The following is a 23,177-nucleotide window of genomic DNA, read 5'->3' as shown; positions in this document are numbered from 1 at the left end:
TGTGGGCACATTTGTGGAGAATGAATGTTCAAATAACTTGACTTGAGCAAAAACAACCCAAATTTGCCCATTTGTTTCAATACTCATAAAGGGACCCCTGGGACCCAAAACTAAATACATATTTATACCGTTTTAACTTCGAATCCCAGAACAAAATATAAATTTACCAACTGTCAATAACTGATACAATAAATATTATGTGGTATTAAGTGATAGGGACCTACCTGGCATACTTTACAATTAGCGCCAGGCTCCCAACCCTCTATTGCGCAGTTTGCGAGCCAGGAGACTCTCCTTTCGCCGTAAGGGAACCTGTACATTTTATCTCCTTTACGAGAATTGCCCGTGCATGTTGGAATAGAACAACCAACCATATTAATACGCTTATGCTTGCTATAATTGTTTACGCAGATATACGATGTATATGCTTACGCAAAAGTGCCGATTTTGCGTGTCACGTGATACCGCTTTACGCGTGAGTGCGTTTGCAAAGACTTTCTGTTACAAGCGTATTTACCTGCGGCGGACTAATGGTCTCTAACTTTTGTTGCACCAACCCGTGTTGTAACGACTATTGTTGCCCCGCCATTGGCGAATACATAAGTTATATTCATTCATTAGTGTGCCGTATTCTGTTTTATACAATCCCGCCTAGGCGTTTATAACGCTTAATTGACAAATAGTATTTACCTATATTTATTGCAGCTGTGTATTATTGTGAGTTAATCATACACTTGGTCCTTTAGTAGTAAATCTTGGCATTTATATTTGGCGCCAAATTCAACACGACAATAGTTACAATAAAAAAACATATCCAACAAGAATGCAACAAACGTTTTTCTTTCCACAATTTTATCTTCACATAGATAAACTTTAGACAGAACGCTATGATTAATTTTTTCCACTTGGCAGTTATGACGAACATTTATCACGATTCTGTTTGTTTTTGTGCCAGCAAAGCAAGAAACTTAATTTCCATCTTGTCCAACTTTTGCTCCGTGTACAGTAACTGATGAAGATTGGTATTATTATACGGCACTATAATAAACACTATTATTGGTATTATTATGATATTATAATAAACACCATTATTGGTATTATTATGATACTATAATAAACACTATTTGAGCAGGATATGGTTTAAACCTGATAATAAAGTTGTAAAATCTGAAAAATGTTTAAATTGTGCCATTCATTACAGAAAGAAAAAAATCACATGTACATAGGTGGTAACTCGTAAGCGGGCACAAGGTGTATGAAACAGAACACCCGTGTTGTAACAACTGTAGTAGCCCCGCCATGCGAGGATAAATAAGTTACATATGTGGTAACTTGTGAGCGGGCACGCAGTGTATTGAACAGAACAAATCAGTTGGCCCAGAATGAAAGCTAAATACGTTTTATTCATTCATTTATTAGGTTTAATTCCTACCTGTTTTCTCATTTCTTCAATTTCTAAATAAAGTTTATGACATTGCTCACAATCCACAATTACTTCACATTTATCAATCTCAAGTTCAAGTGAAGAGTTTATCGTTTCAGCTGTTTCATTGTTTGTTTCCCCATTTTCATTCTGTTTGGTTTTTACCTCTTTGCCATAAGAATGGTCAAATCGTTGAACTAATATATTTAAAAGTTAAAAAAATGACAACAATAATAAGTTTTGTAGTTTTACAAAATACAGATAAAATCTTTTTATGTTATATATTTAGTACTTTAATTTACAAAAACTTAATTTTGTTTTAGCGTTTTTTGATGATTTGTGTGGACATATTTGTAAACCAATAATAAACAAACAAAATAAAGATTTATAATTACCTTTATTCACAGTGATATAATTAAGTCTATTTCCGCTATTCATTGATTCAGTTTTAATTTTCTGCAAAGCGCGGCGCTTCTTTTTCTTATTGGTGAATTTATTCCGCAGTTGTAATTCTTCAGAGTTAGAATTGAACTGAAATAACGTGGGGATTGCATTTGGTTTTAATTTCTTAAATCCATCAGCTCTGTGTTGCTCATATTGCTCTGATGAGAAGTGGTGCTGTGAAACAACATAATAATAATAACGAGTCAACGACTGTCGTTTTCCGGCCACGCAAGGATAAAGCAAGTTAAATTCATTTATTTAATATTATAACAAATTTTGTTTGTCTCTTCGGTTACAGTAACAAAGATTAAAAAAAAAACAGCCAGAAAAAGATGTCAATTGTTTATTCTGAGCAGTAGGATTGGTTTTAAAGGTCTGTGACAATAAAATGGGTTATTTGCAAGTAGGTTTTCATTTTTTTAGGGATATTTTATGGTTAAATTGCTTTTAAATCTAAGATTATAATGAAACATAATGAAGTATACACAATATACATGTGCTTAATGGTTTAAAAGGAATAAACAAACAAAAATATTGCTCGATTTTAAACGTTTTACAAATGGCCCAACAGCAAAAGGCGGTAATTCTTACCTCACAAAGACGACTTTTAAATGTCGGCGTCCAACCCCAATGTTCAATTCTACAATTGTCAATCCATACTTTGCGTCTTTCTGCATTAACGGGGAATACGAATAATCTATCTCCTTTTCGGTTGTTTCCCGTACAATTTGGTAAAGAACATCCACCCATTGTCAATTAATATGCACAGTTGACTGGAATATATGGGAGCAAGAGAACTTTTATCATTTCGTATTCGGGACCGCTGGTTTGGTATCGTGGCGTCTGGTTTATTTTCGTGGCATCTTTCAAACGCCACAAGTTTTTATAGCTTTTGCGGCTTTTCAAAGTAAAATGCACATTTAAATGTTTAGTCAGTTGTAAATAAAGACCATGTAAAACATTTTGAATAGTTCTACCTTTACATATAACACAAACTTGCCAAACACTTTATAGTCCAAAACAGCCATTAATGTTCATTTTTGCATTATCAAAATAATTTGTGAGTGCTGCATTCAATTTATGTTATACTGTAGGATCATTTATAACTGCGGTGAAGAGATCAGTAAACAACTATTTCTTGTATTGCGCCAGGTGTTTGTATAATTATGGTCCCCAATTTAAACAAGCAAACATATGAAACTTGCCACTACGAGCCTAGTCTCCGTTGTATTTACTATATATTTTTGCAGGTTACGGATTTATTAGTATTTAAAAATAATTGTTAGTCGGAATTACTTTTAATAGCGTGCTTTGTATTTTCTGGCTCCAGCAGAGCTTGTATGGCTTCATAATACTGTGGTGTGTAAACACCACGATTTACAGTATTGGCGCCATTCGCATAAATCAAAATAAAGTGTGTGTACGTTTGTATACACATGTAGTAGGGGCAGAACGTTGTACTGTAACTTAATCTTGCAGTTAATAGCAGGCAATATTACATTTTCAAATATAATATTACCTTCAATTGATTTTTACCTATATTACCAGTAGTTTACAAAACACATCTATTATAGTTTTGACGTTAACTGACCAAAGATGTCCGACTCGGATTCTGACGGCGATAATTCAACAGGGCTTGTTGGCTTTATGTTTGGGAACATTGACAAACATGGACATTTGGAAACTGATATTTTAGATGAAGTAAGTACTGAAGTGCATGTTAAAATCAATATTATGTAATACAAGCTATGCATATTAGCATATATGGGCCATCGTTTGCAAAACAAAGATGCTCTTTAGGTCATATTCCAATGGTATTACTTTTAATTGTTGCCTTATTACCAATTAACCTGTTCCTATGTGTGTGTACCCAGATTATTCACAAAGTGTATTATAACCAACTCCAGGGCATTCATCCATACCCTGCATACCCATGTTAGGCACCTATGCAATCATCTAATATATAGTAGGGTAAGATATGACATATTTATTTATGTAATGTGTAAATCATGCTTGTTGTGTTTTATTTCAGAAATCCAAAAACCATCTTGTCCAGCTAAGCACCCTTGCTGGTTTGGGTGAATTTGTGAATGAAATAACCAAAGATGAGCAACATAGTGGAAGTACAAGTAATGTGGGGGAAGGTAGGCAGCTGGAGATGCTTGTGTGCATACCAATTCGGAAAAATCACTTTATCTGCTTTATTTCTTGGAAATAATACTTTTGCTCATTTTCGGGCCGATTTTTGTGCCCATTTATAGCCTGTATAATTTCTGTTTAAAAAGATTGGAATAATTTTCAGAGAAAATCACTTCTGCCCCCGACGCGATTGATTATTCTAATATAAATGAGCTTGCTGATGATGAAGGGACTTCCCCCGATATGAAATTACTGACATCATCATTCACTCACGGTAACTTTTAATCTAATAACATTATTCTAAATTTCTATCATATTTCGGATTATAAACGTCTGGAAAACATGGTTCGTCTGTCGTCTAAGTAATCACCCACAAAGTTATATAAGTTTTAACTTATAATTGGGCTTGGGGTGTATGAAACAGAACACTCGTGGTATAACGACTGCCGTTGCCCCGCCACACGAGGATAAATAAGTTACATTTATGATCATCTTTACCTATATAAATTGAATATATAAGTGTCTGTATATGTCTTACTTACAACATGACTGAATTATCTCCTAATATAAGTTATATGAACCAAACAGATAGCCATAAAGATGATGTTGAAGATTATGACGAAGACGACAAAAGTAATTTGTTCCAACCAACGTTCCAACCTGTGGCATCGAATAAAACGTAAGTCCCAAATCATGGTTTTTTAACTGTGTATTTATTTATACGAATTATTGTTGAAAAAAATAGAAATGAAATTAAAATATCTTGACTACTCAGAGTGACGTTCAAAGCTGGCAAAATAAAGAAAAAGATTTCAAAACTAGTTGAAAATTAAAAAATTCTTATTTTTTAACAATTCAAAATTTAAGATGTTAATTCTATAATTTAAACATTATTCAGAAATTTAAAGCGAAAAAAGCTTGAAGATTTTAAAACTTGCAGAAAAATTAAAAATTATAATATTTCGCATATAATTCTGAATTTAAGATTTTTAACTTTAATTTTTCAAATCCAGAAGTTTGAAACCAAATGATGAAATAAAGATGAAAGGAGCATCCGATGACTTCATTCTCCCATCCATCGTGACGCACACCACAAGGACATCGGGCTCGTCACCGGAACGTAAATCATCAGATCCCGAATATAAGCGACAAAGTGGAAGTTTTGATAAGAAGAAGACAGGTACGTGGTGTTCTATATATGATGGTGTTATGGTACAGTGGTTAGGGTGCTAGGTTCAAGGCTTGACGCTGCTACTACTGAGACTTTTAACAGCAATTGATCCAACCCAGTGGTCATTGGTCACCAATGGGTTATCTCAATTGTCAGCCACACACAACAATATAAAAAAACAGTTACCCACAAAGTTACATATGTGGTAACTCGCAAGTGGGCACGAGGTGTATGAACACCCGTGTTATGAAAACCGTCGTTTTTACGGCCAAGCGAGGATAAAGTAAGTTACGTACGTAGGAAATCGTAAGCTGACACAAGGTGTATGTAAGCTGGCACGTAAGCTGACACGTAAGCTGACACAAGGTGTATAACAGAACATCTGCGGTATAACGACTGTCGTTTTAATGTTGAAATCTTTCTCTTCAGTTTTTAAGTATAAATGATAAAGAAATAAATCAAGAATGATGTTTAGGGTTATCCAAACAAGAAAGGAGAAAGAGGCGAAAAGAGAAACTGCATCAAAACCAGTTATCAGAAGAAGATATTATATTTGAACAAAAACTTAAAGCTCTGGAGAATAAAGTTAACAACACTGATATCCAGGAACTGTTTCCAGAGTTTCGTCCGAACCAGGTTCTGTTTCTTTTGTAATTATTGTAATTCAACCATTTTCAATGCGTCTTTAACTGTCCCGTCTTTTAATACGTTGTTGAAACCAGGATTGCAACCTTAATTTAAAGCAGTTGCTATTGCTAAACCTTAACTTTAACCAACAGTCCAACTTTCAACACCTTATAGTCCTTTTAACATTAATTTCAAATTTTATAATCTCTTTTTATAAATACCTATTCAATACAAGCTTGTAGCGATGGAGCTTATAACTGATTAAAATGTGTTTTTTTTTAATTTTTTGGTTTTTAACTTTATTTTAAAATGTACAACATCCGATGCAGGTCCTTCGGTTTCTCCGTCTCTTTGGAGCTCGCAAGCAATCCTCTCTTCCCAACATCTGGAGGAACTGTAGGAGCAGGAAGAAGAAGAGGAATCGTGCGGATGGTTCTAAGGATCAACATGAGGATCCTAAACCTCCTCCATGGGAAGTGGAAGATGGGAGGACACCGAGTAAAGAGGAATGTTTAACCGATGAAGAGGTTAGTGGGATTAATTGTGGGGGTTAGGATTTATTGTGGGGGGGGGTAGAATTTATTGTGGGGGGGGTCAGGATTTATTGTTGGGGGGGGTAGAATTTATTGTGGGGGGGTCAGGATTTATTGTGGGGGGTAGAATTTATTGTGGGGGTTAGAATTTATTGTGGGGGGGGGTCAGGATTTATTGTTGGGGGTTAGAATTTATTGGACTTTTCTTCTCTAAGTTTATTCATTTTAACAAACTTATCACACCTTATGGTTATGACTTCATGTTACCCAGTTTTAATTAATTGAACCCAGGAATACACAATATCCGCAACTAATTTTTAAACTTTAATAGAAATTTTTTACCAAGTTAATGTTTTTGTCTTATTCCCGGCTCCCGGCCAAGTCTGCTCGTGATCCTGAATATTACACACTCTTTTTTCTCTCCAAAGTAGACATGCCTTGTTTAAAATTAAATTCTTACGATGAATATTCATTTTCCTAGTTAACAATGATGAAACCAATCAAAGCCAAGAAAGTAACGAACCAGGTAATTACGAGAAATAATGGGTCAACTAAATCTGACATCCCTGAATGGAGGTTCGGACCCGCTGCGTTATGGTATGATATGCTGGGGGTCCCGGATACTGGGGAGGGGTTTGATTATGGATTCAAACTAAAGAAACCTGATGTGAGTTTTGTTTGGGCCAATATTTTTTAAATATTTTTTTGTAAAAAAATTTGTTGTCTAGATTTTGTAAAGTTTGGTTGTAAAGTATTGTTAAACATTTGTTTGTAAGAATTTGTTTGTAATTTTTGTCTCATAAAAAGTTCACAATTTAGCTACAACATCACTTTTTAATATAAACTGTAATCTAACATTAAGTAATCGCGTGTAGCATGTACAAAGTGATGAAAGATATTTTGTAAAATAACAAGTAAAAAAAAAACAAATTTTCCACCAGAATTCAATATACATTAAGCTATCATTAAATCCTGCATGTAACACATACAGAGTGATGCATTCAATGGTACCAAGTCAATGATTGGAGCTCCAGGTTTTCCATCACCCGATCACTTCTATATGGTATCCCAGGTGAAATGGGAAGATGACATAATATGGAACGCTGACGATATAAGACATAAAGTGGGAAAGGTAAATTTGGTATGATTTTTGTGTTAGTTTAAACACTTTATTGTTTTTTTTTATTGCTACAAGTTACTGTCTTACAAATTACCAACACATTATAAGCCAATGAAGCCTGTTTGTCCTCTAATGGTACGTTTGATGTGATTTTTATGTTATTTTTAATAGTTTAGTGCTTTTTTATCGGTACAACTTTTGTCTTGAAAATTACCGGACCAGTTCTAGGTCATGAAAAACTCTAATATTTATGCTTTCACATTTTATATATATATATATGTTTCTTTTAAATATATTTTTTTTTTTTAGTTTTTTATATAGTTTAAATAAACCACCTCATTTACATTACACTTGTATCACAGAACATACAAACCACTCCTGATTCGGAAGAGAAATATAAACTTAGGGTAAGATTAAGATGAAACATAAGATCTTATTCTTACTTGTACTGTATTTATTATTTCACCCGTTTGTTACATTATTTTATCGTTTTTTTCGCTTAACAATTGGATTTTTAGTATATATATAAATATATATTACATACAGATATATTTTTTTAACTTTTTATTCTTTTTTACTTTTTTAAACTTTTTGTTTGGTCTTGACTCTTGACCCCTCATGGCTGCCAACCTGCCATTGTATGACATCATAATGATATCTATGACGCCACAGGTTGATAGAGCCGCACAAGCAGGTTGGGTTCCGACCAGCACACAACGCACAGCATTACCCCATGGGGTTGGTGGGGTGAAGACACCTGTTACGCTTACTATGGAAAAACCAGTTGGTTTGTTAAAGGAAAATAAAGGTGATTTGTTTTATTAAATGATGAGAATAAAGATATAGTTTATACCAAGTTCATAATATGCCTGGTTAACTATCAACAGTTAAAAAACGCAATTGTTGAAATAAAGTAAAGGTACTTTGTTTAATGTAATAGTGTAAAAAAGTTTAGATGTATTTTGCTTTAATATAATGTGTTAACTTGGGTTAATATTCATGTATTACTTCAACCCAGTGGTCACTAATAGGTTGTCTTTATTGTTATTCATGCATTAACACAAAATAACCAAAAAAATAACGATCACCCACAAAGTTACATGCATGGTAACTTGTAAGCAGGCATGAGGTGTATGAAACAGAACACCTGTGGTATAAAAGAGAAATGCAGATAAACAAGTTACATTCATTCACTCATTCAACCTTTTATATTCCCAGCTTCAACAAACAGCGATAAAACAGTGAGTTCCATCTTCCCCATTGATAATTATGAGTTAATATACGGGAACTGGGAGAAAGATATTATATGGGACGATCAGAATATGGATACGATACCGGCCCCTACTGTGTTTAAGTTTGACCCAAATGATGAAAATATATTTCTATCAATCCCAGAGGAGCCGAAATCTTGGTGAGTTAGTAATATTTAGTTATATTTATTGTTTTGGAATATTTTATTATATTTATTTTTTAGTAATATTTTAATTTAACTGTTCTGAACATTTTTGAATGTCCTCAAATTAGTCTTTTCTCCATAAAGTAAAATCCACACTTTTTACAGATTAATTAAGGGTTAAATAAACAGTGATTAAAGTTAGCGTTTTTATCATATATACAAATACATGTAAACTGACTTATTTCATTACAGTAACAGCCCTCAATCAAAAGATTCTAAAAAAGAAGCGCAGAAAAAAGCTAAACTATTACTTGGAAAGTCAGGTAACTGTTTACTTTTATGAAATTGTAAATAAACATTTAATAACAGTGATAGAAGGATACCTCTATCTGTACTGCTTCAAATTCAAGCCCAAAGATAACTGCAGTACACTAAATAATGGCTAGGATAAGCGCACACTTTTTTCCGGGGACTAATTGCAACAGTATTTTAAATGATAATTATACAAGTCGGTAAATGAACCATTTCTCGTAATTATGCTGCGAAAATAAAAACAAGTCCCACTTTGCACTAACTATATGTAAGTTGTACAGCTTAAAATCTGACTCTAGTTCTGTTACAACAACTTTTATGGATGGCTGCCAAGTTTATTTTGAAGCAAGAATATTCATTCCAAAATATAAGTCCGACATATAAGTTTCAACAAAGTAGAGTCGGGCCCCCCTATGTAAATTCATGGATACCTCCCAGTTGATGCTTTTAGATTTACGACTTTAAACATAATATAAGTTGTATTTATTGCAGGCAACAATAAGGAGCCTGAAGATAATTTAACAAAGAAAGATGTTTGGAATCTTTCCAACGATAATTTCTACGATCCAAGGAAGGCAGTGTCAGATTCATTGTCTATCGGTTTAATGAGTAGTGTGTTGCAGGTGGGAGGTTGTATGTATGTATTAGTATGATGTTGAATATTGTAACTTGTTTGTTCTTGTGTAGTGAGCAACGGCAGTTATTACAACACAGGTGTTTTGTTTCATACACCTTGTACCCGCTTGCATGTTACCATGTATGTAACTTATTTATCCTTACATGGCAGGGCAACAACAGTCGTTATAACACGGGTGTTCTGTTTCATACACCTCGTACCCACTTACAGTATTTTTATTTTTCTAGAGTTTGGCTGATAATTTATACTACCCAAAGTATGCAAGGAACTTATACACACCATGTACAATACATCCATGTAAAACACTTATAGATATCCTACTAACCCCCCCCCCCCCCCTATATATACATTAGTAAACTATCATACCATGCAGACACACATACACATCCATGTTAGTAACTTATCTATCCCACTAACACACACATATACATATACATATAAGCATTCAGGAGAGCATGGAAGTTGTTGAGATGGTTAAACAATACTAAACTATCACCCCTACATACCCATGTTAGGCACTTATACCCCACTAACCCATATATATACCTCAGCATTCAATACCAGCCATGGAGTTACAGCCCATGTTCTTCCCCACATTTATGAATCTAACCAAACTACAATTCTTCCACCGACCGCAATTCCGTCGATACCAACACGGGCCGATGACCAAACCAGGTTTCCATAACGTTCACTGTGTTATGAAACATCTGAGGAAAAAGTAAGTGGTGTTTAATGTGTTTGTTTATGTAAAATAGAGAACGAAATAAACATTTTGCAACAAAATTAAATTGTGAAATAGGATATAGTTGTGTTAAACAGTAGTTTAACAAGTGAGTGATAATGTAATGTGTCGTGTGTGTGAGTGTGTGTGTATGTGTGTGTGTGTGTGTGTGCGTGCGTGCGTGCGTGCGTGCGTGCGTGTGTGTGCATATACAATGTTGAGGTAATGAGCCAACTCTGGCCTAAACCCCACGTCCCACAGTGTGCCTCACTGTAGGACCTCACCCATATAGAATAGAATGTACATATACGATGCTGGGGTAATGGGCCAAAATGGCCCAAATATAAGGCCCTCACTTGCTTTCATAAAACAGTAGAATAATAAACGGGACTCTATCTTGGAAGTTGTTTAAATTGAATCTTCATCTTCCAGAGCGAAACAGCGGGAGCAGGAGCGAGCAGCATCCGGAGGAGGTGAAGTCTTCTTTATGAGGAGTCTTCATGATCTATCTGCACTTGATGGTCATCTTATATTAGCTGAGTATAGTGAGGAATATCCTCCCCTGTTATCACAAGTGGGAATGGCTGTTAAAGTAAAGAATTATCATAAAAGGGTGGGTGGTGATTGAATGTAACTTGTTTATCACGGCATGACAGGCAACGACAATTGTTATAATACGTTCCTGTTATATATCGTTGGATGTGAGGTGGTTTGTACGGTCGAAAACGACAGTCGTTTTTTGTTTCATACACCTCGTGCCTGTTTACAAGTTACCACGTATGTAACTTATTTATCCTCGCATGGCGGGGCAACGACAGTCGTTATAACACGGGTGTTCTGTATCATACACCTCGTGCCTGTTTACAAGTTACCACGTATGTAACTTATTTATCCTCGCATGGCGGGGCAATAACAGTTGTTATAAAACGGGTGTTCTGTTTCATACTCCCCACTACAAGTTACCACGTATGTAAGTTATTTATCGGTTAGTTTTAATGTCATCGCATACTTTGTGTTGTTGCGTTAACCTGATAAAGTCCTACCGAACAATACACTATACAGTGAAAAAAATCATATTTTTATACCAGATTTGCTCAAAAAGAATAGTTTACATTTTGACTGGTAGCAGAAGTAACACAATAACACACACTCCCTAGAAACCCGACAAGGACTCCGACCCACCCCGCTACAGATACGGGGAAACCGTCTTCTCCCATTCTTCACCCTTCCTTGGCCCCCTAGCCCCGGGACAATCCCTACAAGCATTCGAGTGTAACATGTACCGAGCCCCGATATATGAGCATCGATCATGCGGAACCGATTTTCTTATTATTCGAAGCCGCCACAAGTAAGATTGTTTTAGATCCAAAATTTTAAGTAAATTTGTTGTTTTTTTAACTTCTTATTTTATCGAGGATGTTTTTTAACTGAAAAAAAAATGATATGTATTATATATATGGGTTATCATGTGAATAAGCTATTATATGCATGGTGCTATAGCATATCAGATGATATTTATAATATTTATTATAAGATTCACCAGAAAAAGTTCTTTATGAACCTCTGTAAATTTGTTTTTGTTTTAAAATTTTTGTTTTTGTTTAAAGTTGTGTTATTTTTTATAAAGTTTGAAAGATTTTTTATCAAAACTGTTTAACAATATTATTAAGAGGCAATATTCAACTCTGGCTTGCATCTCAAACTAGAATAATGTTAATAAAGCCACATAATTCCACCCCAGCTACTTCATACGCCATGTGCCCTACATATTTACCATCGGTCAGTTATGTCCACTTATGGAGGTTCCAGGTCCCAACTCCAAGAAGGCCACAAATCACGTTAGGGATTTTCTTCAGGTTAGTTTGAATAAAAAGGTTAACCTTTATATATTGTGTTGGTTATATACAGATGACAAGTTTGTTTAATTAAATTTTTTCATATTTATTTAAGCGGAAGGGACATATTTTGTTTGATTTTTTTTTTTTCTACGCTGAATGAATGATTGCAACTTATTTATCCCGGCTTGGCAAGGCAACAACAGTCGTTATACCACGGGTGTTCTGTCTTTTTGTTTTTATTTTATTTATTTTTGGTTTTACTTTATTTTTTCTTAGGTATTCATTTACCGAATGTTTGCCAAAAGTTCGGACAAACCAAAGAAAATACGAATGGAGGAAATTAGGAAAGCGTTTCCCAACCACTCTGAGAGTAGTATTCGTAAACGTTTGAAACTTTGTGCAGATTTCCACAGAACAGGTAAGGATAAGATATTGTTTGTTTGGTATTTATTAAATAAAATATAAACAATTATTAAGTGCATTTATAACTGTGATAAATTCTGTTAATCTTGCCCTGAACTATAGTGCTTAAAAAGTTGGACGATTCTAATAACCGAATAACTTTCAGGAGTGATTAATCAGTAAACATTACAACCAATAAGTTGGATTTGTTTCACAGGATTGTGTGTCTAACTATCCCTGCCTCCCCTGTGTTTAAAAAACAATCTTGATATTATTTATTACTATTATTACACTAATATATCATTATTAATGTAACTCCTACCAAGATATTTCTACTTTTAATAATATATCTCGTCACATCACTAATATATCTGTTTAATGTACCTTCCTCCATAGGCCAAGACAGCAACTGGTGGGTGATCAAGAATGACTTTAGATTACCAACAGAAGAAGAGATGCGAGCCATGGTGTCGCCGGAACAAACTTGTTCATTTTACAGGTTCGTGTTGGTTTATTGCGTGTAGTGCCATTATATATACATAGTAATGCGCTTTGTGGTTATTGTTTGTTATTGTCGGCTAGTCTCACATACTTAATGTTGGTAATAGGCCAACTCTTAAATCCCAGGCCCCATGACATGCCTTACTGTAGGACCTCATCCATATAGAATGGAATGTGCATATACAATGTTGGGGTAATGGGCTAACTCTGGTCTAAATCTCAAGTTCCATGGCCTCACTGTAGGACCTCACCCACATAGAATAGGGTACCTTCACTAAACCACAAGTCCACAATATACATAATACCTCAATAACCCCCATACCCTCACAGCATGATAGCTGCTGAACAAAGGTTGAAAGATGCAGGTTATGGTGAGAAGACAATGTTGTATCAACCTGAAGATGATAATGAGGAAGAACATCAGTTGAAAGTAATTTTCATCATTATGTCAACCTAATAATAACCTAGGCCGGACATTATAATGTCAAGCTTTTTACCCATGTGTGCCTGCTATGTGAAGTGTGGTGTAAAATAATTGCCCACAAAGTTACATGCGTGGTAACTTGTAAGCGGGCACGAGATGTATGAAACAGAACACCCGTGTTATAACCACTGTCGTTTCCCCGCCATGCGAGGATAAATAAGTTACATGCGTGGTAACTTGTAAGCGGGCACGAGGTGTATGAAACAGAACAACAGTGTTACAACGACTGTCGTTTCCCCACCATGCGAGGATAAATAAGTTACATGCGTGGTAACTTGTAAGCAGGCACGAGGTGTATGAAACAGAACACTTGTGTTATAATGACTGTCGTTTCCCGGCCATGCGAGGATAAATAAGTTACATGCGTGGTAACTTGTAAGCGGGCACGAGGTGTATGAAACAGAACACCTGTGTTATAACGTCCGTCGTTGCCTCGCCATGCGAGGATAAATAAGTTTCATGCGTGGTAACTTGTAAGCGGGCACGAGGTGTATGAAACAGAACACTTGTGTGATAACGTCTGTCGTTGCCCCGCCATGCGAGGATAAATAAGTTACAATAAGTTACCTTGTGCCTGCTAACTTGTAAGCAGGCACGAGGTGTATGAAACAGAACACCCCTGTTATAACGACTGTCGCTGCCCGCCATGCAAGGATAAAAAAGTTACATTTATTTTATCAACCACTACTCACCTAGCAGCACTTGTTATGTAAAACGTATTTTACCACTCAAGTAACATAGATCTTATTATTATAACCCAGCGCCATGGTATAGTGGTTGGAGTGGCTGCCTCTAACCAAGAGGTTACAGGTTAAATGCAAAACATTTAACAGCAATTGCTATTAGTATTCCTCTACTTGGTAATTGGCATCTATATTTTATAAATACGTGCCCGATAATAGCCACCATTGTAATACCCAGGTGGATGAAGAAGTATTGAACGCACCCTGGAACACAACACGTGCTTTCTTATCAGCTATTAAAGGGAAGTGTTTACTCCAGGTTTGTGCATAGATACTTTAGCGTTGATATTTCAATTTTTCTCAAAAATTAAACCAATTTTTCCACAATAACGGGAGTATTTACTATGATAATTTTTTAATAATCCATGTCTTTTTTTTTCATGAAAATTAAAACAATTTTCGTGAGATACCATGCGCCTTGACTAAGACGACATTAAACTCTTCGGGTGTTAATTATTTCTATTGGTCATAAATTGGCAACATAAGCTTGGGGTTTGTTCTTCTCGTGTGTGTTTTTATTGTAAGGAATTTTAATTAAACAAATTTTCGTATAATTTAATTTTTATCAGTAAGAAATATTTATGAACTTAATATTTACATGCAACTTTATTATGAATAATTAATTAATTGAACCAACCCCAGGTCACAGGACCTGCAGATCCCACAGGGTGCGGCGAAGGATTCTCTTATGTTAAAGTTCCAATGAAGCCTCAACAATCAAAGGTGAAAATACCCAGCAGTTGATTTAGAAATATCATGTTTTTCTTTATTATTTTATAAAACAATATAATGTTTTTTTTATATTTTTACAATTGTTGTAATGAGACAACTTTGGCATAAAACTAAATCCCAGTTTCTCGGGTGCAGTGTGCTAAATCAACCGTGTACTGTGGTTAACACCCCTCCTCTATAATTTTTAACAGTTTTTATAAGTAACTTTTTATCACCATAAGTAATTAACTAGTTTAAATTCATTTTTTATAATAACAATTTTTAATGCCTAATTTTTTTTTGATTTAAAAAAAATCCATGAAAACTTTACTTGTGTTGGAGTTTGTTTTTTCATTCATTTAAAAAAAAATAATATTTTTTAATTTTTTAATTTTTACAATGAATTGCTTTCACTGTAAGAACCCCACATATAACTTAACATTCATATTTTTAACCCCTCAGCAAGCAGAATCAGCGCCTGCCCCTCCCAAGAAGCTCGTCACAGGGACGGACGCCGACCTTCGTAGATTGTCGCTATCCAATGCTAAACAATTGCTTAAGAAATTTGGTGTTCCAGATGAAGAGGTGAGATTATTGACCACGTAGTGGGATTATTGAGCACGTAGTGAGATTAATGAGCACGTAGTGGTTGTATAATATTATGAGCACGTAGTGGTTTTATTTAAAACATAGTGGTTGTGCTATATTTTTTGGCAGCCTAACTTTTATTTAAAGCTTACTGAATTAGTTTTTACTGAATTAAAATTTACCTGCAACTATTTTTACTTGCCCTGTTTAGCTGCTAATTGTGTTCTATTGCACAACATATGTGATGACTTTCATGTATGAGTTATCTAATATGCATCATTTGGGGTAACTTCCTTCCCTTTAAAAAATACTTTGTTAAAATATATTTGGGGGGGTTAAAATTTCCCTCCTTACTTTTTTGCTGTAGCACCACTGACCCTATTAGTTAAACACCACATTTTAACAATAGATACGAAAGTTATCGCGTTGGGAAGTGATTGATGTCGTTCGTACGATGTCCACGGAACAAGCCCGCGCGGGGGAAGGTGGGATGAGTAAGTTCGCTCGTGGCACGAGGTTCTCTGTGGCCGAACACCAAGAAAAATATAAAGAGGAATGCCAACGGATATTCGATTTACAGAACAAGTTAGTTGCTTCTTTGTTTTGATGCTTTATTTACTATATGCAAGGGAATAGTCAGGTGGTCTAATTATAACATGAGTGTTTTATTTCATACACATTATGCATGCTGGGAAATTACCTCATATCTGACTTCGTGGGTGATTGTTTTTCTATTTTTCTTTTTCTTAAACTAATACAATTAAACTAATATGCCATACATGCGTTCTTACTGTATACATATATATAACCCCAACACAAAAACCCAAATTAAAAACCAGTTCTTTTCAAAACAAAAGACGATTGATGTATATATATTTATTTATCCTAACAAACTCCTTGCTTCCAACACCGCACTCTGTTATATATCATTGTTTAATATCGAAACAGCACATACAATATTCGGCATAAAATATCAAAATCTTTATTTCGGAAGTTTGTACTTATTATTCGGAAACATAATGTACAGTATGAAGGTCACCAGATAAAATTGCACGACAATATTTTAAATATAAAATGGTCTGTAATGCTTCAGCACCATAATACGTGTGTTATGCAAGTAATAATATATACAAAGTTTAATTTGGAGTAGGATAGGGTAAGATGGGACATATTTTCATTTTGTTTTCTTGTTCCATTTGGCAGTAAACAGAGACAATTTACAGAATTAAATAATGGTAGCCATGGACTTTAAACTAATGATGTTAATTGTTAAAAACACAATTGAAAATATGGGGAGATTTATGTGATAACGGCACCCATCTTACCCCACAGTACTTTATATATAACTTGGTGTGTGGACCATCTTGTTAGTAAAGCTAAATACATCATATTATAAGCGCCAAACCGGGGGTGGCAGGGTGGGCAGGCTTAAAAACATCTGCTTGCCATTAATCAGTAAACGTTACAACCAATAAGTTCGATTTGTTTCATATAAATGTAAAAACAATGAAACATTGCAATACGAATACGATAACAGTAAGCGTTACAACCAATAAGTTAGAACAGGCTCCTAGAAATAAATTAATCGGTAAACATGAGAACCAAGAAGTTAGATTTGTCACATTATGGTGTATCTAACTACCCCGCCTCCCCTGCATTTTTAAAAGTTTGGCGCCCATGCATGATAAAGTCCCTTCATCCAAACATCATCTGTATATTGGGCACGACCACCCGTACAATGGTTACCACAATCAGTGTTACCCCGATCGCTGAGCAAAACATTCCCCGACAAATAAAGCCGGCGATTCGTTCATTTTTAATCCCTGGAGGGCGATAGCAAGTCATACACAGCGCGAGCCACCCCCCAACAACGCCACCTAGTGCGAATTGTGTGTGAACGAGCGCTTCCGACAATCGAGGTTGTTTGTTGAACGATTGATATTTATCGATGATAAAAACGGCCACTGCGAAAATATTTGCGAGTCCAATCCAAGCACAAGAAACAGCGATAATCATCAATGTTTGTCGATGCGGGTCGCTCCTTGCCACTATATGCATAGTAAGCATGCATATGCCCATCATTACCATCCAGAACATTAGGAATAGAACAACCTGGCCACATCCACCTGCAGTAAACACAATGTTCAAATACCAATGTAATTTGATTTATCCACGCATGGCTGGGCAAAGCAAGTCATTATAACACGGCTGTTCTGTTTCATACACCTCATGCCCGCTTACAAGTTACCACGTTTGTAACTTATTTATCCTCTCATGACTGGGCAACGCAAGTCGTTATAACACAGGTGTTCTGTTCCATACGCCTGGTGCCTGCTTACAAGTTACTACATATGTAATTGCCTGCCTTAAACAAGAGTAAAACACAATTAAAATACCATTACAAATGATGCTAATCACAAAAATGCCTAAATGTCTCTGATACAATATTAAGTTTTATGTTTATAATCTGCTCACTCGTGGTTTCTCTAATGTTATCTAATTTGTCAGCCACACATTAAAACAAAAAATACCCAAAAGCGATTTTAAGATCACAAAAACAAAACGCATTAACTTAATACATCCAGTACAAACTGACCCATTAATCCTGACTTAGCTTTAGTGATCTTCAATTTATGAAGTTCAACTTTTTCATCTCCATCGCTTAAACTTTCTTCATCAAATTCATCTTCAACCAATTTCATTGAATCAGATTTTCTGTCCATTTTAATATTTTAATCGAATAAATTTTAAACTAATTTCTGAAAAATGATATTAGAAATTTTCATTAAAAAAAACACTTCTAAATTTAAATAAAACTGTACAAAATAGTTTTTATTTAAAAAAATGTCTAATAAAATCATAATTTAAAAGTATTTTTTCAGCAGCATATGTTTGACCATTTATTAACAATAATTTAGTAATACACTTTGCTTAAATAAAATTCATTTACATAAATTTTTGTAGGAACCTGATAATTTTAGATCAGCTTGTACTAACAAAAACGAATATATATATATTATACTGAATTTTTTTTATAAAAACTTTTCCACAACCAAGTAGTCCAACACGTCACACAATGAACATATTAATTTATTTCTGTTTTTTTATTTATTACATTATATTATTTTAAAGTAGATGATAAACGAAGCTCAAATATTGGCCCACTTCAACTCGTATATTGTTTGCGCTCTGTCTGTCAATTGTTTTATGAAACCTATAACCCGTTGCTTATAATCTGCTATCCAGTTACTATAATGAGCATTTTAAAATAAAAAAACTTTTTCTTCTGATTTTTATGTAAGCCTATATAATCTGACCATAGTCTGTCAATTGCTTTAGTGGAATATATTTCCTGTTGCCCATAATCTGCTATCTAGTTACTTAAATATACATTTTATTTAATATTTTTTCCCCTTGATTTTAACCAAGTCTAGTCCATATAATCTGCCAACAGTTTGTCAATTGTAACATTAGATACCTGTTTCCTGTTGCTTATAATCTGATATCCAGTTATTTTAATAGAAATTTCTTCAAGTATAATTCTTTTTCCTGATTTTATTTTAGTCAATATAATCAGGCCGCAGTCTGACAATCGTTTTACATTAGACCTATATCTAATCAAGTTAATTAAATGGACGTTTCTTTCTGTAATATTATGTAATTCCTTTGTCCTGATTTTTATTTAAGTCAATTTAATCTGGTAACAGTCTGACAATTGTTTAACATTAGACCTACATCCTATGCCACTAATCTACTGTCCAGTTGCCTTTATACCCCAATTCCCAACCATGAATCATCTCAAGTTTTCTTGAGTGTTTAACTTTCACATAAACCCCATACACCTCGCATTATGTAACTTGTTTACTTAGTTCTCCCATATTCAATATAACCATCATCCAACTAAACAAACATAAAAGCCAAACCAACTTAAAACGCGTTACGCTCGTTTCACAGCAAAGTAAAGCACACGCGAGCCCCTGTGTGCCAAGAATATTTGTTAACTCGTCTTTATTCAAGCATATCGCAACCATTCATGCTTATATTTCTGGGATTTATCAAACCCAGAACCATTTCCATACATATTATGTTACTTCTGCTACCAGGCGTAATGTAATTAATCTTTTAGCGGCTCAACTGATAATAACGTAGTTTACAAATGTTTTTATACCAGAAAAGCTGCTAAAAGATTTGTTCTAATATTCCTTAATGTTTACATAACTGGCAGCTCATATAATATATAATTAAATTTCTAATGATTTCCATCTTTACTAATAATTACATTACCTTACAAAGCTAAACACAAATACACCTTTAATAAAACACATACACATTTAAACTGATACTTAACAGTTTACATTATATACCTTTACAGTCATTACATAACTTTAAATTAAACACCTTTACATAATAAAAAAAACACATACACATTTAAACTAATGGTTCACATTTTACATTATGTTTTTACTTTATATACCTTTCCTTTATATTTACACTTAACATTACATTATATAACTCTACTCTACTTTACATTTACATTATAACATTTCCGTATCATTTACATTATATAGGCTACCTTTACATTATACACGCAACACCTTCATATTATATAAAACGCAACCCCACGCAACCTGATGATTCAACACGCACAACGCGCCACAAACTTCCACTTCATGCCTCAATAAGTCCACGTAACACCAGACCATATGTCTCCTTTACTTTACACAACAGCCCACAATACTATTTACATAAACCCTTTTATTCACAACTCATATATAACCAGCTACTGTCCTGCTTTACTGTATTCCTACTCAAACATATGGCATACCACCGTTTAAATACAGTATATATTGAACTTACTATACATGCACATGCTAACAATGCAGCATACAGATACAACTATAATTCTTAATAATTGACATAATCACAATTCATATATATCCAACTTCTGTCCTGCTATATTTCTTACGTAAACATATACATAACACTAGTTGAATACAACGTATATACAATGGCCACACATTCATACATGCTTACAGTATAGCATACAACACTAGTGTTAACATATGTTGTTCTAATTCCTAATATTAGATACCAGTCATGCAGATAAAACACTTGTAACGTTTTCTCTTACTTAGATATTAAATATTTTCACATTTAATTACAATATACCGTATGTTTGTACTGCTGTACATTCATATATTTTAACAATACAACATACACCAATCTTGCAGATAACACGCTTGTAGTCAGTTCTATTTAACTTAAATATTAAATATTTAAACAGCTAGTTACATTTTTCACCATATTAAACTCCTGCACATTCATACATGCTTACAGTACAGTATAGAACCCTACAATGTGGTTGCAATGCCTATCATAGAGGAAATACTGATCACTGTGGTTGCTTCCTGTTTCAATGATGAACTGATATCCATTCCTCACTAAGCCCCAAACCATTTGTTACTAATTATAACTTAATTAAAATGAACATAATAATTAAACAGCCAAATCACTATGATTTAAAACAAAGCTGAGATATTTATTTATATTTTGAAATGCTTTATTTAAAACCAATTAGTTCTAATTTAAAAAAATATAGTAGGGGGGGGAAATGGGACACCTTTAGCACACAATATCCAAATACCCTGTTCGTGTTTTAAACAATTAACAACTGTCCATAAGAATTGTGAGAATACAGTTTTATAATTCTTTGAATGTTCTTTATTTACTACTAACCGGGACGAGAAAATACAATGTTTAGGTGTCCCATCTTCCCCCACCCCACTGTTTATATTATTTATACTAATTTTTAATTTTTCCTTTATTATATCTTGTTGTTTATAGTTATGCTAAAGCAACATTTTATATTGAATTTTTTGGAGTTACGATATAGGAATAGTTTTTATAAAAACTGACACTTTAATATGATGTGATTCATTTTTAATTTACATTTTTTTTGCATCACTTACTGTTTATAGAAATAGTTAAGTCTTGTTATTTAGAGTTGTGATATTCATATACCAATTACCAACATATTATATATCATTATTTAGAAATATGCCAGATCAACATGGTATATCTTGCTATTAATTTTACAATATATCAACCAGTGTTTTATCCAATTATCTTTTTCCATGTTTTTTACTTCATGTTATGTATAGTTATGATATAGCAACAATTTATATCTTAATATTTATTTTCAAATCTTGTTATATAGAATTATGATATAGCAACAATTTATATCTTAATATTTATTTTCAAATCTTGTTATATAGAATTATGATATAGCAACCGTCTATATTTATTTATTAATCCCCACATACCACACGCAGAGTTCTATCTTCGCGAGACATCCTTTCAACTGATGAAGACAGTAGTTCCGCTGATGACTCAGATTTTGAAGAAATGGGAAAAAATATTGAAAATCTACTTAGTAATAAAAAGTCAACAGTGCAGGTAATCTAAGTGTAAGGAATGCATCTTAACTTTGTGGTGATAAATATTACGCAAAGTTGTCATTACACCTGTCTCTAGTCCAGAGGTAATGGGTTCAAGGCTCGTCGCTGCTACCAATGGGCGTATGTGTCCTTGGGCAAGACATTTATCGACAATTGCTCCAACCCAGTGGTCACTAATGTACTGTCTATGGTGTTGCGTTGAAAGGAGAGATTCATATATTAAGCATACCATGATACTAATTATATGCAGACAAAATCCTTTAAAAGATTTGTCTATAGGTGCCTAACAAGGGTATGAATGCCATTGTATCAATTATGATATTTTATGTGAATAATATGGGCACACACACATAGTAACAGGTTAACTGGTAATAAAACGCAATTAAGGCTAAATCCCTAAACAATATTTCACTAAATGCGCCTAACATGGGTATGCAGGGTATACATGTATGCCTTGGAATCAATTATGATACCCTATGTGGATAAAATGGGTAAACGTATAGTTACTGATAAATAAGGCATAATACAGGGTATGCTCCATGCACTGGAATGTGGGATCAATTATGATATCCTATGTGAATAATATAGGTAAATATTGTAACAAGTTAATTGGTAATAACACACAAATACCAGATATCGCATGAGAAAGAGGAACAGGAGCGCAAAGAGTTGATGAAAATGATAAGCGAAGACAGAAGCACGGAATCGATTTCAAGGAGTAGTTCGGGATCGGGGTTACGAATGAAGAAAGAAGAAGAAGGGGCAGCGGGGTCCAATTTATCCTCTATGGTGAAATATAAATGTTTTCTTGTACAAAGTAGTTTAAGGCTAATTTTTTGGGATGATTCAGTAACCTCCACATTAAACAGAGATTTTATATCACAAATATCACGAATATTACGAATATTACGAATATCACAAATATCATG

The 23,177-nt window shown here is 34.1% G+C and overlaps 4 protein-coding genes across 6 annotated transcripts in view; 1 reads left to right on the top strand and 3 right to left on the bottom strand.

Annotated features, from left to right (window-relative positions):
- LOC104266382 overlaps positions 1 to 578 on the bottom strand; it is a 6,491-nt gene extending 5,913 nt beyond the window's left edge. The window contains exon 1 of one of the 2 annotated variants that reach the window (XM_026837738.1): positions 225 to 578. In XM_026837738.1, the coding sequence (XP_026693539.1) occupies positions 225 to 374 (150 nt within the window). In that variant the 5' untranslated portion in view covers positions 375 to 578. The remainder of the gene's footprint in view (positions 1 to 224) is intronic. The other variant, XM_009862407.3, reaches the window with a different exon arrangement.
- Positions 579 to 741: 163 nt separating this feature from the next.
- Positions 742 to 2,687, bottom strand: LOC100183291. Its single transcript, XM_002127515.4, has 4 exons — positions 2,459 to 2,687; positions 1,819 to 2,041; positions 1,433 to 1,620; positions 742 to 1,009 (listed from the first exon to the last, which is right to left on the bottom strand). The coding sequence occupies exons 1-4, from the start codon at positions 2,615 to 2,617 to the stop codon at positions 929 to 931; spliced, it is 651 nt and encodes a 216-aa protein (XP_002127551.1). The 5' UTR covers positions 2,618 to 2,687; the 3' UTR covers positions 742 to 928.
- A 707-nt stretch (positions 2,688 to 3,394) lies between these two features.
- LOC100180928 (transcription initiation factor TFIID subunit 1-like) overlaps positions 3,395 to 23,177 on the top strand; it is a 29,265-nt gene continuing 9,482 nt past the window's right edge. The window contains exons 1-27 of one of the 2 annotated variants that reach the window (XM_018814922.2): positions 3,395 to 3,568; positions 3,900 to 4,011; positions 4,170 to 4,280; positions 4,595 to 4,685; positions 5,023 to 5,186; positions 5,653 to 5,813; positions 6,134 to 6,331; positions 6,819 to 7,004; positions 7,329 to 7,469; positions 7,820 to 7,864; positions 8,130 to 8,265; positions 8,676 to 8,868; positions 9,106 to 9,176; positions 9,658 to 9,788; positions 10,354 to 10,520; positions 10,956 to 11,136; positions 11,681 to 11,871; positions 12,265 to 12,379; positions 12,638 to 12,779; positions 13,160 to 13,262; positions 13,595 to 13,694; positions 14,670 to 14,750; positions 15,134 to 15,214; positions 15,665 to 15,787; positions 16,200 to 16,375; positions 22,123 to 22,246; positions 22,882 to 23,037. In XM_018814922.2, coding sequence (XP_018670467.1) covers positions 3,464 to 3,568; positions 3,900 to 4,011; positions 4,170 to 4,280; positions 4,595 to 4,685; positions 5,023 to 5,186; positions 5,653 to 5,813; positions 6,134 to 6,331; positions 6,819 to 7,004; positions 7,329 to 7,469; positions 7,820 to 7,864; positions 8,130 to 8,265; positions 8,676 to 8,868; positions 9,106 to 9,176; positions 9,658 to 9,788; positions 10,354 to 10,520; positions 10,956 to 11,136; positions 11,681 to 11,871; positions 12,265 to 12,379; positions 12,638 to 12,779; positions 13,160 to 13,262; positions 13,595 to 13,694; positions 14,670 to 14,750; positions 15,134 to 15,214; positions 15,665 to 15,787; positions 16,200 to 16,375; positions 22,123 to 22,246; positions 22,882 to 23,037 — 3,585 coding nt within the window. In that variant the 5' untranslated portion in view covers positions 3,395 to 3,463. Of the gene's footprint in view, positions 3,569 to 3,899; positions 4,012 to 4,169; positions 4,281 to 4,594; positions 4,686 to 5,019; positions 5,187 to 5,652; positions 5,814 to 6,133; positions 6,332 to 6,818; positions 7,005 to 7,328; positions 7,470 to 7,819; positions 7,865 to 8,129; positions 8,266 to 8,675; positions 8,869 to 9,105; positions 9,177 to 9,657; positions 9,789 to 10,353; positions 10,521 to 10,955; positions 11,137 to 11,680; positions 11,872 to 12,264; positions 12,380 to 12,637; positions 12,780 to 13,159; positions 13,263 to 13,594; positions 13,695 to 14,669; positions 14,751 to 15,133; positions 15,215 to 15,664; positions 15,788 to 16,199; positions 16,376 to 22,122; positions 22,247 to 22,881; positions 23,038 to 23,177 lie in introns of both variants that reach the window. The other variant, XM_009862406.2, reaches the window with a different exon arrangement.
- On the bottom strand, positions 16,706 to 18,576 carry LOC100178566. The gene is made up of 2 exons (XM_002127679.3): positions 18,387 to 18,576; positions 16,706 to 17,916 (listed from the first exon to the last, which is right to left on the bottom strand). Exons 1-2 carry the CDS (start codon positions 18,511 to 18,513, stop codon positions 17,486 to 17,488), a joined length of 558 nt encoding a protein of 185 aa, XP_002127715.1. The 5' UTR covers positions 18,514 to 18,576; the 3' UTR covers positions 16,706 to 17,485.

This window comes from Ciona intestinalis, chromosome 14 (assembly GCF_000224145.3).
Source record: "Ciona intestinalis chromosome 14, KH, whole genome shotgun sequence".
Classification (NCBI taxonomy): Eukaryota; Metazoa; Chordata; class Ascidiacea; order Phlebobranchia; family Cionidae; genus Ciona; species Ciona intestinalis.
This window is presented reverse-complemented; position numbering and strand designations above follow the sequence as displayed.

Excerpts from the sequence above, each read along its gene's own strand:
- LOC100183291 (XM_002127515.4), bottom strand. The coding sequence starts at position 2,617 with ATGGGTGGATGTTCTTTACCAAATTGTACGGGAAACAACCGAAAAGGA. Across the intron at positions 2,042-2,458 it reads TTAAAAGTCGTCTTTGTGAG|CACCACTTCTCATCAGAGCA; the intron begins GTAAGAATTACC and ends GTTGTTTCACAG. Across the intron at positions 1,010-1,432 it reads TTGAAGAAATGAGAAAACAG|TTACTGTACACGGAGCAAAA; the intron begins GTAGGAATTAAA and ends AATCTTCATCAG.
- LOC100178566 (XM_002127679.3), bottom strand. The coding sequence starts at position 18,513 with ATGGACAGAAAATCTGATTCAATGAAATTGGTTGAAGATGAATTTGAT. Across the intron at positions 17,917-18,386 it reads AGCTAAGTCAGGATTAATGG|GTGGATGTGGCCAGGTTGTT; the intron begins GTCAGTTTGTAC and ends TGTTTACTGCAG.